At 36.7% G+C, this 16890-nt stretch overlaps 1 protein-coding gene across 5 annotated transcripts in view; it reads left to right on the forward strand.

Moving 5' to 3' along the window:
• Positions 1-16205, forward strand: part of LOC146003305 (follistatin-related protein 5-like) — a 1022072-nt gene extending 1005867 nt beyond the window's left edge. For all 5 annotated transcript variants that reach the window (XM_083141559.1, XM_083141562.1, XM_083141561.1 and 2 more), the window contains exons 15-17: positions 78-278; positions 3872-4018; positions 9306-16205. In XM_083141559.1, the coding sequence (XP_082997685.1) occupies positions 78-278; positions 3872-4018; positions 9306-9535 (578 nt within the window). In that variant the 3' untranslated portion in view covers positions 9536-16205. The remainder of the gene's footprint in view (positions 1-77; positions 279-3871; positions 4019-9305) is intronic.
• The last annotated feature ends 685 nt before the right edge of the window (positions 16206-16890 follow it).

Here is a 16890-nt window from a genome sequence, read left to right on the forward strand (position 1 = left end):
ATCCTCAATAAGAATTATGTGATTTTTCTAATATCCACAGTACAAAATGCTACATTTCACATTGTTTTCTGTTTCAGATGGTTTTGTCATAATGGAATGTGAGGAACCAGTTACAGGAAGACCAACAGGACAGATTCTTCTGGACTATCTGACAGACACAGTGATAAATCACAAGAGTGGATTGTATGGAAAACCAAGGGTGTCGCCTAACAGTAGAGCCGTGGTTACTCTGGACAGGAATGAAGATGGAGTTACACTCGTTGTCCAGGAAGTTGTTGGTAGGTTGCAATTGTTTCTACTTAGTTATCAGTAGGGCCCCGGACTTTATGTCCTATAAAACTGTAATATACGAGGTGTGGCTAGAAAAAAAAACCGGACTGTTGCTACAAAATCTTTTATTGGTTATTTTGTGCAATACAAACATTATCCCCTGCACTATCGATACACCGCTCCATACAAATCTTCCATTGCTGGAAGCAGCGCTGGAAATCATTTTATGAAACCATGTTCATGACCTCCGTCGCTTTTGTTTTCACAGATTCTACGGTTGTAAATCTGGTTCCTTTCACTGCTGATTTGACCTTTGGGAATAAAAAAAAAAGTCGCACAGAGCAAGATACAGTGAATAGGATGGATGTTCTAACACTGGGATTCCACACTTGGCCAAAAAAGCCTTGACTGACAATGCCTTGTGGACAGGAGCATTGTCCGATGAAGAATCCATGACTTGCTTTTCCACAGATTAGGTCGTCATCTTCTAACTCACTCACGAAGGCTCGTCAGCACAGTAATAAAATAGTGTTGGTTGACAGTTTGACCATCGGGTACCCAATTCGAATCAATTCTCCGACATTTGCAATGTTGGATTCCGTTTTTGACATGCAAGGCCATCTAGGACGCGAGTCGCCCGCGATCACTTCTCGTCCACCTTTAAACCTTTGAAACCACTGAAACACTTGTGTGCGTGATAAACACTCATCTCCGTACACTTCCTTCAACAAGCCATAAGTCTCTGTGGCGGATTTTCCAAGTTTCCTAAGAAACTTCACATTGATACGCTGTTCCACTTTCACACTTAACATTTTTCCGACGGAGCACAGATGTACGGTTTACTTCGTCCACAAGCTACAGCGGAACTGAGCACCGTGCACCCTGGGCAATCACACGGTCGATAGGCAGGATATCATGTTATACACTCATGCACCGCTTGACCTTGACGTGCTTGCCGTTTGTCGCCAGCAACATCAATCAGGTTTCTTTCTAGCCACACCTCGTATGTATGTAATATGTCAAAAAACTGCAAAATTTAAAATATGTGAGAAAAATGCAGAAATATTTCCAGTGAAGCCAAAAATATGCACAACATTACCTTCGAATTTCTCATTATACAGGATGTCAGTATCCTCCAGGGAAGATCGACTAGGGTGGGGCCAGGGTATTAAATTAAGTCAGAAACCCTTTGAAGAATATAGTGGGAAAATACTGAAAATACCATGAGGTTGAGTGCAATTATCCTATGCTAAGTTTAATTTACTATTATGTCAGATTTACACCTTTATGAAAACTAAAGCATAATTGACAGCTATCTACGGCTCTGGTAAATCTAGGCAATCAGTACACAAATACAACTTGCAGAACAGAATCTTGTCGTCTGTGGAGAACACACCACTCCCAAATTCTGTAACATGGCCTCTCAGTCTCACGGCAGCAGATTCCTTTACAGGAGGCATTCTATTCCCTCGCAGTGCTACACACTGATACGTGCCTGGATCAAACAACAAGTGATCTTGAAACTCCCATACTCGATTGTCAATAGGGTAGGGGCTGTAATGTACCGAATGTTATTTTTACTTTTAACTGATTGTTGTGAGAAGCGAGACAAAGGTAAAGAAATTAGAACAATTGAAACTTGAAAACATTTTTCATCACTAATGTTTGCATGGCTATCAATTGTTGGCGGGATAAAAAAAGGGGGTATTATTGTTCTGTACTAGTTGGTAAGAAAAGACTGCAACTGCTTTTAATTTCTTCTTTTGTAATTTCCTTATCCTGCCATCGATAATATGAACTATCCATTGCGCTAAAGGTAAAAAGAATAAATTGTAAAATAACCAATTGTATGCAAGACAATTACGAAATTATACAGAAATATGTCTTATTATAAGAAGAAGAAATATGTTGTAAAAATGCGAAATTGGAAAAATCTGTCAAAATATGCCTTATCAAGTTTGTCTATTCCGGCCGATTTTCATCAGATATGTAAAGATCTCAGCCCAGTAACCACTGTTGTTTAGTTCATAGTCAATGTGCGCGATGTTGCCAGACTCAAACCAAGTGTTCGTTGAACTTGAGGTGCTTTTCTAGTCCGGTAGGGATTTTTACAAAGTGGCTACTCACCGGAAAGTCTGCGTAAATATCTGGCTCGGGAATGATGCGTGAATTCTGCATGAATTTTTTTTTGTAGATGTGAAAAATTGTAAATTTTATTAATCCAAATCCCATTGAACTGATTGATCTGCCAATGTAATTGTACTCAGACTGGCCATCATACACTCAGGTTAACTTTGCAATGGGAGGAATTATAACAACAGCATCCAATAATAATCTATTCCAGCTGTGGACCCCTATTTTTGCCAAACAATACTCTAATCTCAAGAACATGGAAGTCAGCGTGGTTCCTGTTCACAGTACCATATATTGTTTACATAAAACGGTGCGAGTGTAGCTTAGAATTGATTTCATGAGAGGAGGGTACCCTGACTGAAATTCGTCCCTCCCAACTGTAACTTCTGGGTCCACCACTGAAGCAGACTCCCATCAATTTATTTGTTGTTAAATAACATCCATCTAAATTCAACAAGTGCAAATCTGCTGTTACCAATCTCAAGAACAAAATTTTGTAATGACCAATACATAAAAGAGTTATTCCTAGCTTAACGCAGAACTTAATGTTAACTCTCTGTTCGGAATCCACGTCCATCACGCCACTGGTGTAACTTCCAACTAAATGCGCCAACAAGCCGAACAGTGGGTTGCTAAGCTCAGCCCTGCCACCTAGTGAGTTTACATGGAAACACTTCCAAGGCCACGTCTATTCACAACACACATCTGATAACTGAATAACACCCATTTCTTGTGTTTGAATATCACAGGTAAAGAATAAAAAAATCAGTCCTGGAACTTTTCTGACAAAGGTTGTATTTATTGGTAATTACTTTTGATTTTTGTGAGAAACTATTTTCCAGCAGATTAAGAGTCAATATGTTGATAATTCAATATCTTTCACTCGGAACCATTCAGTATCGTCTACAAAAGCCATATGTAAGAAAAGGGATTCTTATGCCCATTGAAACTTTAGCACCACAATTTTTCTTTCAAAAGTCCCATCTTGGTTGCAGGTCAGAGGTGGCACTACTTTTCTGGTGCTACATATTATAGGAAACAAAATGACACCTGTCATTGTACTTTATCATAATCCTGAATGTGAAAATAAAAAATGTGTAGTGACTTTCACTTTTTGCTCAATAACCAATATGGTGGCCATTTTGATGGTTTTCGATTCATAATTGTGTTTTTTTTCCTGATATCAATTGAAATTGACTCAGTTACTACAAGATGGCCACCATCACACTTTGTACACAACATAAGAAATAAAATGACACCAACTGCTACTCTAGCACAAATTGCATGTGGAACTTTATTACAAAACCTAGTCAGTAGGGAAATTTTACAATTTGTTTCAAATTTGTAAATTTATTGCCTCCTCGTCATTTCAATGTTGTGCATCTCGTCGCTCTTGAAAATTATTTTTTTAAAAAAATAATGTCATGTGGAAATGTAAAAATGTCATATATTTTTAATTCAATTACAGAGAGTGGACTAAAGTTCTCATTTGATGTGAAGACTACTCTAAACATCAGTGACATCACGTTCTACCCTTCACAGACAACTCATGGATATGACCTGTATGCCAGTGCTACGGACAAGGAAGACATTCTCTTCCTGAATCTAGTAACAGGTAAGAAAATGTGTGGTTGTCCTTAAGACTCTGAATTAATGCATCACAGACTTTTAAATTGTTACTGCTGTTATTAGTAGTAGCAGTCTTAAAAGGAAAATCACATTTACTTTTTCAAGGCACGCTGGATACTGTTTGGTTGCATATTACACAGCTGTGGATGTAGATGTTGGTGCTGGTTGGTGCAAAACAAATACCAACAACCAACTCCATGTTAAAAAACAATTAATACAGTGCCTTAAACTAGATTAGATGGGACCTAGACATTTTTCTGCTAAAGCCAGGCTTCCGTTTAATGCAGGTGCATAAAAATGGAGATGAAATTAAATACATACCCAGGATGTCTACAATTTCATAAAAACAAAATTCTCTGACTTTTCCAGGTTTCCAGTACAAGAAACAAAATTTTCCAGACTTAAGTCATTATGACAATTCGTGTACATGAACATGTCTGGAAGAAAGTCATTATATTTTACCTAAACACTAACTTTTAGAATCCCACTTATCAAGTTTTAGAATATTAACTTTACACGTAAAAGCATTAAAGTGAAGAGAAACTGTAACAGTAATTGACTGTTGGGGAGAGGCAAGGAGTGCAAATAATACATAATAAAATTTATTAATCCAGATAGCAATTTACCAAACGTATCTATAGAACCTGCCTCCCCCCACAAAAGTATAACAACCAATGATTGTAGTAGATTTATACTTGATAAAAAGTTCAACACATGACTTCTTATCTTAGAGGGTTTAATAAACAATTTCTACTGTAACTACTAGTAATGTCAGGATATCAAACTGAAGTATAGTTTGTCCACAACAAACTTAAAATTTCTTGCTTGTCCTATTATTTTGGTTCAAAAACGTTAATTTCTCCAGAAGAAGAGTATATTTCCATGACTTTTCTAGAAAAAGTAAATTTTCAGGATTTTCAGGTTATCCAGACTAGTAGACACCCTGATACCGTACTCATGTCTTTTACGAAAACTCTGCAACTACTATGTGCTTTGAATTCAGTCTTCACCAGTTTTCAGTGACCCTTTTAACATATTTTACCGGCCATAGATAAACCACTCCCACATTATATCATTAATGTCTTAGTTTTGCTGTTTTGTTAAGTTCTCTTTTTATAAAACGTAAGCGAGTTACTAAAGATATATCCGTGAAACTTACTTGTGAATGTTCTATTAATTTCGGTGGCCTCTGCCACACTCCACTTGGGAACTCGATGCTTTACTGTTAGGTTGACTTCTGGTTCCTGTTGTTTCCTCGACTACCGCTAGGGGTGCTGGTGTAGCCATTTCGTCTGCTGCGCGCGATGGGTTTGAGCTGTTGTAACAGCAGGAGCCAAACATGATGAGCCTGACCGCTGTCGATATTCAGCTCGTGCGGAAAGTGCATAATTGCATGCGTCTCTTTGATTTTGGTGTCGATTAGGGTATGTGATGTGTGCCTAACTGAAACTTTTTGGATCCTGTGTTTATTGAACTTGAGGTGCCTTGCTAGTCCGGTACAACAGCACTTAGTGGACACAAAAAAATCCCAACCCACTACCGGACTAGCAAGGCAACAGGAACCGGAAGTCAACCTAACAGTAAAGCATCGAGTTTCTATGTGGATTGTGGCAGAGGCCACCGAAATCAATAGAACATTTACAAGTAAGTTTCGTGGATATATCTTTAGTAACTTGCTTACGTCTTATATTATCAACCACGTTGTTTATTCCCCTCAACATTAATTGTCCCCACAACTTCAAAATTTCTGTTTTCTTCTTTGTTATACCGTACACTTGAGTTTCACAGACACTAAACATCCACATGATTTTCTTACCAAGCAACTTATCTCGCTTACTTGAATGAATAACTTTTTGTCTTGTGTTAAGATCAAGCACAACTTGTCTTTGTAGCCATGATGACAACCACCATTCTAAAGTATACACAAAATGTAGGCCTTAACCTCTTCTTGAGTAAAAATCCCAGAAGGGGAAAACAATTGAATTTCAACACAGATATTTTTTATTTTTTTGCCGCTCCTAGTTCGAACATCAGTAAGAACCTTAAAATTTCTGTGTCGATTCAGTATCAAAAGAACAATTAGGGAAGTACTTGAAAGTAACAGTAGAATACTCTGTCCTAGAGCCAGATGACATTGCCGACCAGACCTGATCAGAGGTGTTCAGTATCTGGAGGGCGACTCTCATGGTGCTGAGGTTTTTGAGAAAGAGACGGTAAACTATCACTCTCTTGTGGAGAAGGGCACGTGTGTCTCTTCTTCCTCAAGAGAGAATGAGAATTTTTTCTTTCGCTGAAAAAGACTTCCGCCGGCCCCTGTGGTGGAGTGGTTAGCACATCACGCTACGATGCCAGGGGTCCCGGGTTCGAATCCTGGCCTGGGCATGGATGTTTACGAGTGTCCATTCATTAATTTCATCATGTCATTACTCATCCCCATCTTCGCAAATTAGCCAAAAGTGGCACAAAAGGCAAAGTAAAATAAAGCAAATCAAATCAATATCCAAGAGACTTCCCTTTCTCTGTCTTCTGTTCCTTTTCTCTCTCAGAAAAAAGAGAGGGGTAGACGAAGGAAAGTATGGAGAAGAGAAGATGATACTCATAACAAGAAGAGTAGGTAAACAAGCAAATGAGAGAAAAAGAGAGAAGGATAGATAGGAAGAAAAGATTTCAAGAGGAAAGGAGAGGGAAAACCCCATAAACCCCCATACATGGAGGGAGAGAGAGAGAGTGTGTGACTGAAGAGGGAGACAGAATCATCATTCCCTTTATCTATCTATATCTCCTCCTCCTCTCTCTCTCTCTATCTCTCCCTTCAGCCAAGGTCAAGTCAGGAGGGTGAGCTACAGGGGTGAGGCCGAACATTGTGTATGATATATATAGCTAAAAGTAACAAGGAAAAATCTTCATCAGAGGACTCTGAACCATATTTGGCTAATGTTGCCGTCTCTTCATCAAATACAGGTTCAATAATAATCCGACCTTTGGGTTAAGGTTATTGGTACCGTGCGCTACAATGCCAAAGGTCCCAGGTTTTGGTCCTGTTTGGGTGTGGGTGTTCTTTGTGAGTGTTCCTTCATCATATCATCACTCATCTTAAACATTGCGATTTGTCAAATGTGACAGTAAAGAACAAAGGTTCGGTTGTTGCACTTGGAACAGGCATCATGGCAGATGGACACATTGTGCACAAATTTCTGTTTATTATTCCTGGAATTCCCAGACACATTGCAGAGGTGTTTGTTCACTATCCAGAGGGCCACCCTCTGGAAGACTTGAAGACTAAAATTGGTAAACGCTGTAAGTGCCAGAATAATTCAAACGCCGTTTTCCACGTTAAACTGTGAAATGTGCAATGCTTTATAATGTGGTAAACGTGAAAAGTGGCTGGTAGCCCTCAAAGTAATTCAAAGGGCATGTAAAGAGGTCACTAGTGTGCACGTTCTTATGGGCTGATGTGCGGAATGATGTGATTTCCCAACACTTTCGCTTTTGGCACTTACAATGTTTACCACTTTTAGTCTTCACTTGTGAGGGTGTGGGAGCCATGAGGTTAAGGCAGGGGTGGCTTAAGGGCTGGGGAACTGTCTGGGTCTGAATAGCACCAAAACCTTATTTCTGAGTATGTAAGTGTGGCTATTTGTTTCTAAGAGAGTTGGATTTGTGTAGACAAGAATTGGTTGAAATTACTGCTGCACGACATAGGTATATTGTCAAAGAATGGAATAATTTAAGCCAAGAAACTATTGTTATTTTGATGGCATTGTGCAGGTATTAAGTTAATGCAAATCTACAATAAATGTGATGTTTAACAGTAACACTTAAAGTATTTTCAAACAGTAAATATCTAACATGCTCATTTATTTTATTGGAGAAAGGTTGAAAGTGTGGTGGTAAGGGGAACACAAATCCACCTTTCCCGTGACAAGCTGGAGAAGAGAGGGCTGTGCACTGGACGGTTGTAGCATTATGCGTATGGGAGTATTATTTTACTTGTTCTCTTGGGAATATTGAACTTCTGATGGCGTAGAAAAATGCATGAACAGAAAGAGGTCACATTGAATATTTTATTTGTCATCGGAAAAGTCAAAATCTCCCATTTGATTAGCCATAACTGGAAGTTGTTGCATTCTTTCCTTCACAAGGAATGCATGGGATTTAACTTAATACGACTTGAAAAATTGCTTCCACTTGCAACGTACTTCATACACAGTGCGGCAATTTGAAATCGAGACTGATTTTTTTTCCTCGGTAGGTGGTGCCACTGTGCAAGCATTCTGTGGTGCTAACAAGTGAGGGGTATCTCATGAACAATTGGTGCAGAGCTCGTTGACCTTGAGTGACATTGCCACATGTGGCATTGTTGAGTGTGGGCATGTGTCGTGAAAGAGCGTTACGATTCCAACATGGAACAAAGAGCAAACATCATGTTTTGTGCATGCCTGGGTAAAGCTGCTATGTAAACAATTCACATGTTGCAGCAAAGTGTATGGGGACAATTGTTTATCCTGTACGCATGTATTTGAATGGCACAGGTGTTTCACATGAAGGATGTGAGTCAATTGAAGATAACAAGTATCCGGGTGCAGCAAAGACGGTGAGAACACCAGAATTGGTAGAGAAAATGAGGACAATCGTTCCTAAAGACTGAAATCACAGACAGACTCTTACTGCTGGATTTTATCTTGAGGTTATGAAACGTTTGATGCAAAGAATAACACATGTGATGCCCGAGTATCGGGATGATGGCAGCTGATGTCTGCTTCATGACAATGCCCCAAGTCACAAGGCTGTGATTGAGAAGGACTTTTTGACCCAAAAGGGAATCCTTATATTGTTGCATCCTGCCTATTCACTAGTTCTGGCCCTGTGTGATTATTTTCTATTTCCTAAACTAAAATCTGCACTCAAAGGTTCATACTTTGATGACGTACCAACCATCAAGAGGGCTACGACAAGGATTTTAAACAGCATTACACAAAACATGCACTGGTATGCAGGGTGCAATGATGTGTGGATGCACGAGGGTCCTACTTTCAATGAACACTTGTTTATTTTTTACAGCAACAGTCTCGAATTCAAATTGCCGCACTGTGTACTCTCTTGTATAGTTTCGTTTTGTTAAGTATCTGTGCTCATTTCGATGATATTGAAATAAATGCACACCTGGTGCAAAATGAGCCCCACTGTAATTGGCCATACATCACACGTCAGTACCTAATGTGCATGTTCTTGTGGGATGATTCCATTCCTTACAATTACAATTTCCATTACAGGTAAAGTGGAGATGATCACTGGAGTGGGAAAAGCCATGCACCCATCACTTGCCCAATGGGACAACCCAAATCGACCAATAGCAGCTTCAGGCATCTTCGGGCATTACATGGTGACTCCAGCGAACGAGGCCTTGTTTGTTGTGAACGGGGAGACACGAACTGTGAACTGTGAGATCGGAGGGCTCGTCCATCCTCGTACAGTTGTGTGGGTTACCATGCAATTGCAGTGAAGTGGAACCTCGACAAACGAGTTTTTCACAAAGCCTTAGACTGGTAGTGGACACACAAAAAAAAAAAAAAAATGAAAGAAGTGCAGTCACTTGAAGCAGCAAAGGATGTCCCAACATTAATGATTATTGTAATCATATATATATATATGATTTTGTGTCTTCACCTATTAGGTGCCCATGTTAGGACATATATAAAAAGAAATCTGCACCTGTGTGAATATTTCTTTTTTTACGGTGTCCATGCTTTTATGTACACATCACAGAGCAGCTTGGCTAATATTGTAAGTGTCACTGAACTTTTTTCAGGTGGTTTGAAGCAGTGAGGGATTTGTTTGATTGAGCCTATTAAGGCTTGGCTGGACCTTTCACAGCCACCAGGGCAGATCGTTTTCAAATTTTCCTCTCCTCTCGGATCTTGAAAAAGCTGTGGTATTCCAAGCTGAATTCCATCTAGAGCATTGCCTTGGATTTTCATGTGGTTTGCTTTCACTATTATCTAGATATTCTCAATAGTTCCGTGATGTGCTAGAGCCGCATATTTATGGTGAATAAAAGATCAAGATTTCGGTATAAAAAAACTAGGCACATTTCAGGATCAAAAGCAGTATAAAAAATGGCATTTTGGTGTTAAAATGGTAAATAAAACCCTTAATTTGATTTTAAAAACTACACTTATTACACAAAAGAATCATTTCCCTTCTAATAGTACATTTATGTAGTTATCAGTGTAAAGGAGACCTTTTTGCTCCTCAAATAGTTACAGCAGAATTAATCAGTTTTCCGTGATTTGCATAATTCACAGGATAGTTCAGATTTCAGATAGTGTCGTGTCAGTAAATAAAGTGTTGAGAGTTTATTTTGCATTTTGTACTTCATTTCACACCATTTCGTGACAAAATGTGGTACGAAAATTCATCTCACATCTTTCAAAAACCTGATAAATGAACATTTTGTGTTTCCGCCATAAACGAAATATGCATGCCTCTAGTGATTACGTAAGTCTTATTACAAACTGTTCATAATATCTAGATAACAGCGAAGGCAAAGCAAGCAAGAATTCACGTGAATGCTCTACAAGAAACTCTAAGCTGATGGTATGTTTCAGATTTTGGAACATCACAGCGGTTTTCCAAAAGGAGACGAAAATTTAAAAACGGCTACCCTGGCGGCGGCCAAATGTTCAACCGAGCCTTAAGAATGTTGTGAAAGTTAATTAATAGATTTGCAGAATAGTTTGCATTCAGTTTTTGACTGCATTGTTCTTTTCAAGAATATTTTTTACATTAACAAAAATCTAGAAGAAAACTGTTTGTTTCTAAAAAATAGAGATATCTATTTCCCCATGTCGTGCCTAGAAAGTCCATGAACGAGATTAACGCTGGCTCCTTGCAAAGGCTAAGGTAGCAAGACATATCACAATAAGTTACGTAATTAGGCCACAATGCAGTCAAGAGCTGACGATAGGAAAATAAAAATAATACCTCCACTTACGATAATATAGTTGAACTTTGTTTTTTTTTTCTTTTGCAAGTGAATGGAGCAATGCTAGTTGATGTATTTGCTATGTGAACTCGCACATAACCGAGTTGCGTGTTTGGACAAAAGAGAAAAGTGTTCTAGTCTTTGCTAAGTTATTGTGAGGATTCTTACATGTATACATACATATACAATGAATGAATTTTTTGTACAGATTTTGTATCCTCTATGCATGTGTCCTGTACCTTATAGCACTTTTGACGCAAGAAAATATCCACGTTTAACTCACCTTGGCTCCGTGCCATTTATATACATAAATATTGCCCTTAATGATAGTTTTCACTTCTGTTGCAGCAAAGGAATAGGTTGCTGTTGTTTCATCATGGTAACTAATTGTTGCATGTCCTGCAGAAACATCACAGTGTAAGTGCTATGTAGTGTGTAAAGTTTCGAAAGCTGAAGTGTATTGTACGAGATGAAAGTCCTACAACAGATTGTTGTAAAAATCATTTTCTGTTGTTTTTTTTTAAACCCAGGAAGGTTCTTTTTGCTGTTCAGCAGATTTTGAACAAAAGCTTGAACATTATTAAATCTGTGCCTTTTCCATTAATAACCATTTAAAAGCATAAAATTAAACCATCACAAAAATGTCACTGTTTATGAGACTTTTGAAAATATAATGTGATCAACATACAGGGTGCAACAGAAGTAAAGGACCTTCTTACCGGTGAATTAGTAAAGTGAATATTGTAGAGATGTTTCAATTGATACTGACATATTGAGTCCATAAGCTTTGTTTTCAGATTTCCCGAGGAATAGCCCATATAGTAGTGGCCACCTTCATAGCCAGACCTATTTCTATTTGTGGCGTGTCCTTAAAACTCTTGTATATCACACCCAACTATTGCTGATTTGCAAGACACAATTCAGAATGAAATGTCTGGCATTAATGTAGTAATATGTATACGATGACCATATTAAATAATTATGTTCATGTGGTACTATTGAAGTGTAATTTCTATAATTGCACTTAAAACACCTGTAATTATCACAAAATATTTAGTCAAGATTACAAGCCACTGTAAAAAGGACATTACTTTTGCTGCACCCTGTATTTGGGGAATAGTTATATTTAACATATCTATAAATAAGAGCTAGGAGTGAATTATCTATTTTTTCTTGTTTCTTGTGGGGCATTGTCATTGTGTTGACACTATTTACTAATTGCAGAATTGAAAGTCTCGTTTTAATTTTTACCTAAGGAGATTAGATAAATTATCTACTGATCTGTGCAAAAAAAAAAAAATGCCGTTACAGATTTGTATAAATTGAATTTTGAACATCAAAGGAAATATTTGTTTACTTGTTACTACTTAATCTGTGATGTAACCCAATCTGTTGAATACGAAAAGAAAGCTTTCTGAATTTTGTACAAAGGTAGTAGCAATCTAAATTAACTCTTTGAAATGTTTCAGAGAACATTTGCAGCACTTTGTGATATTGTAAAACCATGTTCGTTCACTACTAGAGCTTAAAGATCTAATCTTTGACCCAATAATTTAAGTCCCCCTCAAATTCACTATTCTTTAACATCCTACAAAATCATATACACCTTTAATGGTGGCGCTATGCATCTTTGAAACATGCACACACGTTGTATCTACATTAGATCGGCTACGTAGAGCATTAGTCAACGGAACTAATGCACTTTAATTAGCCTAGTGCAAATACACAAAACATGAGGTCACGATATTACTCTTTGAATAGCACTTTCTGTAGAGATGTGGAAGTTTTAAAATGAAATTTAGAAAATTTAATAATGTCCACTAAAATCCATGTAGTTAACATTTTTTGTGCCTTTTAGCAGACACATAAAAAAAAAATTGTCTAAAGCCACTTTATAATGACACAATATGAGGGAGAAAGTTCTAAATGTATCAATAAGGAAGTATTTATATGTAATATCTGAAGTTAAGGTGTGATCGCAGTTAGAACAACTTGGATATTATACATTTAGTGTAAATTGATAATGTAATGGAATCGACTATTGGTATTTTCAGCCATATTTAAAGTGCCCTCAACAGTCTTGGAAGATATAAGGGTCAGTATTGAAGCACATGAACTCCTGAGGTCTATGAAAAGTTTGATTTTTTTATTATTATTTTGACACGTTTAACCCTTTCCAGATGAGCCTGAAAATACTGAGTTTTTCCCAGGAGAGGTTTTTTTTTTCAGAAAATCATACAAAAAATGTTGTTATATATATACACAACATTTTTTCTTAAATCTACAACATGTACTCTTTCAACAGATATACACATTACATTTGATCTAAATTTTCGCACATTTATGAATTTTTCCTGTAACACTTTTTGACAATATTGCATAAAAGTTACTGAAAACATATTTTGAATAGGCAATATAGAATTAATTCATGAAAAGAACCTATCGAAAACATAACTGAATTTTGGATTTCACAGTTAGTGATCGTAAGAAATTTCCACAATGTGGATATAAATTAAATGCTATTCTTAAGAGTATAAACAAAAGCACAATTTGACATGAGTACAAGTAAAATTCAGCAACAAAGAAAACTCAACCGGCTTACAACACACGTGCACATGCACATGCGATGCGATTATAGCCCGTCGTTCATTCACAATACAAGTGTATAGAGAAGGACAGGCCATGCCCGCCACTCGTCTTATTGGACACTACATTTCTCCTCTGGAAAGGGTTCATCATTTTTGCTTAAAAAGATTGAAATGTGTGTGACCTGTTACCACTTATGTGTAAACAAACTTGTGTTTGACCTTGTTTATTTTTAACATGATCTCGTAGTGTGAAATATTGTTAAGGTTACTGTTCACTGGAGTGTTATCAGTACAAGTGTGAATGTAAAAAATGTAATTTTCTTTTCAGTCTAACTTCTTTACAAGCAATTAGTGATTCCACCCAAACTAACACCCAAAAAATGATGTTTTTAGAACAGTAGGCACAGCATTCTTCACAAGTTCATTTCTGTCAATACTGACGAAGTGATATGTTAGCTCTTAGATAGGAATTGACAAACAAAAAAAAAAAAGGTCAGATAATTAGCATGTAGGCAAGTAAAGTAGTGTGAAATTTATAGTAAACCCTAGTCATACAATGTTCGTAGATATTCAATCACTATAGAATGCAAATGAAACTTATTTACTTCTCTTTTAACACTTTACCCCGAAAAGGGCTTCACCATTAAGCCACATATATTTTTTTACTAATATTGGATGTTGAAGTATAATCCCAACAGTAAAAATTGTATTGCTGTTAAAATTCCTAAATATTTCATGCTATTCCTATCACAAGCCAAAAAAAAAAATTGCATTTTGCTTACATTTTCTTAGCAATGAAGACAGCATTTTGGCATAAAATAATAAATATTGAAGTACTGGTTTTCTGCAGGCCTAATTTTCATTAGAAGAGCTCTTTTGAGTCGCTCAGTCTTGTCACAGATACCACATTTTATTCTTTTAACGTAACTTTAACATGACATGTTAAGCTTAAGCCAATTACTGACCTTAATGTTATAGTGCATTAATCTGGTTCTTTTGTTTGACAAAGATATTAGTTTCTGCCAGTGTTTGGAAGTAATACAAGTAACAGTTACTTTTTGAGGAATTCTATCTTTAACAAAGTTGCTTCTTTCCAATAACAGTAACATTTTCAACAATTACTTTACAACCCTTAAATTGTTAACTTGAAAATTTGGCAACTCGTATTTCAACTATGTCTCTTCTCTGGATGCTAAGGTGAAAGGATTTTCACGGAATTACCTAAGGCAAGGAGGCTAGCCTAATAAATTCAGAAAATCCATGCTTTATTGCTATTTGTCATTTCTAATTGTAGATAGACATCGAACGTGGAAAGAAGTCATTATTGAGGGAGTGGAATTACCTTTAAGAATTGAATATAATATTTACTTTTCTAATTTAAAAAATGTTAATTTAAAGGTGAATTAACTTCGTTTAATAAAAGAAAGTGTTTAAGGCCTATGCATAAGCATATATGTATACAGAGAAATAAAATTTGCAAGCAAGCAAAGCCGACCCCACGTGTCGCATCATTTATTCTTTGTAATAATATAAATATATGAAGATTTACATTACATATATGCAAGTCTTCATATATTTACTTTTCTACAAGTAATGATCATCGATTGTGTCGGTTTGCAAGAAAATTCTCAGCAGAAAAGAAACTGTAAAAGTAACTGTTACATTTGGTTACAATTGTTACAATTGAACCAAGTAACTGTAACTCAGTTACTTCTAAAAAGTAACTTTCCAAATAGTGGTTTCTGTAGAAATTTATAAAATATTTGACCAACTTTAACAAACATTTATATCATTATCAAACAGAAAAACATGATTATTGCAAAGCATCATGTTAAGGCATTAACTTCAGTTAAACACATCATTCAAAATATATTCTGCTAAAAAGAAGAAAATATATAATTGTGACAAGCCACAGATTGGCTCTCTTAGAACCAAAATTATTGCTATTTGTTTCATCAAGCTGCTAAGATCATATTGGCAAGAGAGTGTATCATTTTCATATAATATTACAAGCTTTGTTCATATAAATCAACGGAATAATTTATTCATCATTTAAAGGATAGAAATCGTGATTTCTAAAAATGCATATACATATATTGTTTCATTACAAGGAATGTAATATTCTTAACTAAATTTGAATGAACAGAAGCTGAATATATATATATATAATTATGTGTGGAATTTTTAATATAACCTAATTCTGAAGCATTGATATTATCACCTGTAAATGTGCTACAACTAAGAAAATTTCAATACAATAGCTATTGAGAGTTTTTGTTCAACTCTCTTAATTTGAAATATACTTTGGGATGTATCTGCTATTTTCGGTCAGCACTGAATACTAATTTCTATTTGTTAATGGTAGTGCAACAAAAATTATGGTGTTGTGAAGGTAATGTAATTCGCAATATCATGGCAATGTTTAAAAAAATCAGTGATCAGAACAGATGAAAGAAAATTTAGATTAAAACTGATAAAAGGTTGTGCAAGCTTTTTACAGGAGAAACAGGAAAGATAACATAGTCAGTAAATATTTCCTTCTGAAACATTCGTGTACATTTTAAATGCCAATGGTATCAATAAAGATTATATTACAAGAATTCTGTACATTGTTGTTATTACTTTCAATATTGTTAACTGCCGACCTCTGTAGCAGAGTGGTTATCACACTGTGCTATGGCACCAGGGGTCCCCAGGTTTGAATCCCAGCATGGGTGTTTTTTGTGAGAGTCCCTTCATCAATTTCATCATATGACTCATCCTCACGATTAGCCAACAGTGGCAGAAAAGCAAAGTAAAATGAAATTAATATTGTTAAGCTTTTAGCTGTGAGGGTCCACTACACACTCCCATTTCCTAAATTCTTAATTAACATCAGTTTTTGTTTGCTAATTCCAGGTAAATACAGGATGAGGCAGTCAAACGGGTATAAGCTTAAATCTGCTGTTTTGTAGTCAGAAAAACACATGGTTTGTTCATAGAAAGCAACAATAAATTTATTCAAAGTACTTGCCCTCGCGAGCTACACATTTTGCCCACCTCTCGGCAATTTGTGGATACCACGCCAAAAAAAGTCCTTCTCTTTCGAGGCAAACCACTCATCAAGCCATTTTCGGACGTCTGCATACGAATCGAAGTGCTGCTCAGCGAGGGCATGGCCCATCGACGAAAACAGATGGTAGTCGGAATGGGCCAGGTCTGGTGAATAGGTGGGATGGGGTAGCACCTCCCAGTTGCTTGCCTCTAAGTGTTGGACCAGTCTTGACGTGTGCGATGGGGTGTTGT

The sequence above is a fragment of the Lepisma saccharinum genome, chromosome 20, assembly GCF_977018435.1.
Source record: "Lepisma saccharinum chromosome 20, izLepSacc3.1, whole genome shotgun sequence".
Lineage (NCBI taxonomy): Eukaryota > Metazoa > Arthropoda > Insecta > Zygentoma > Lepismatidae > Lepisma > Lepisma saccharinum.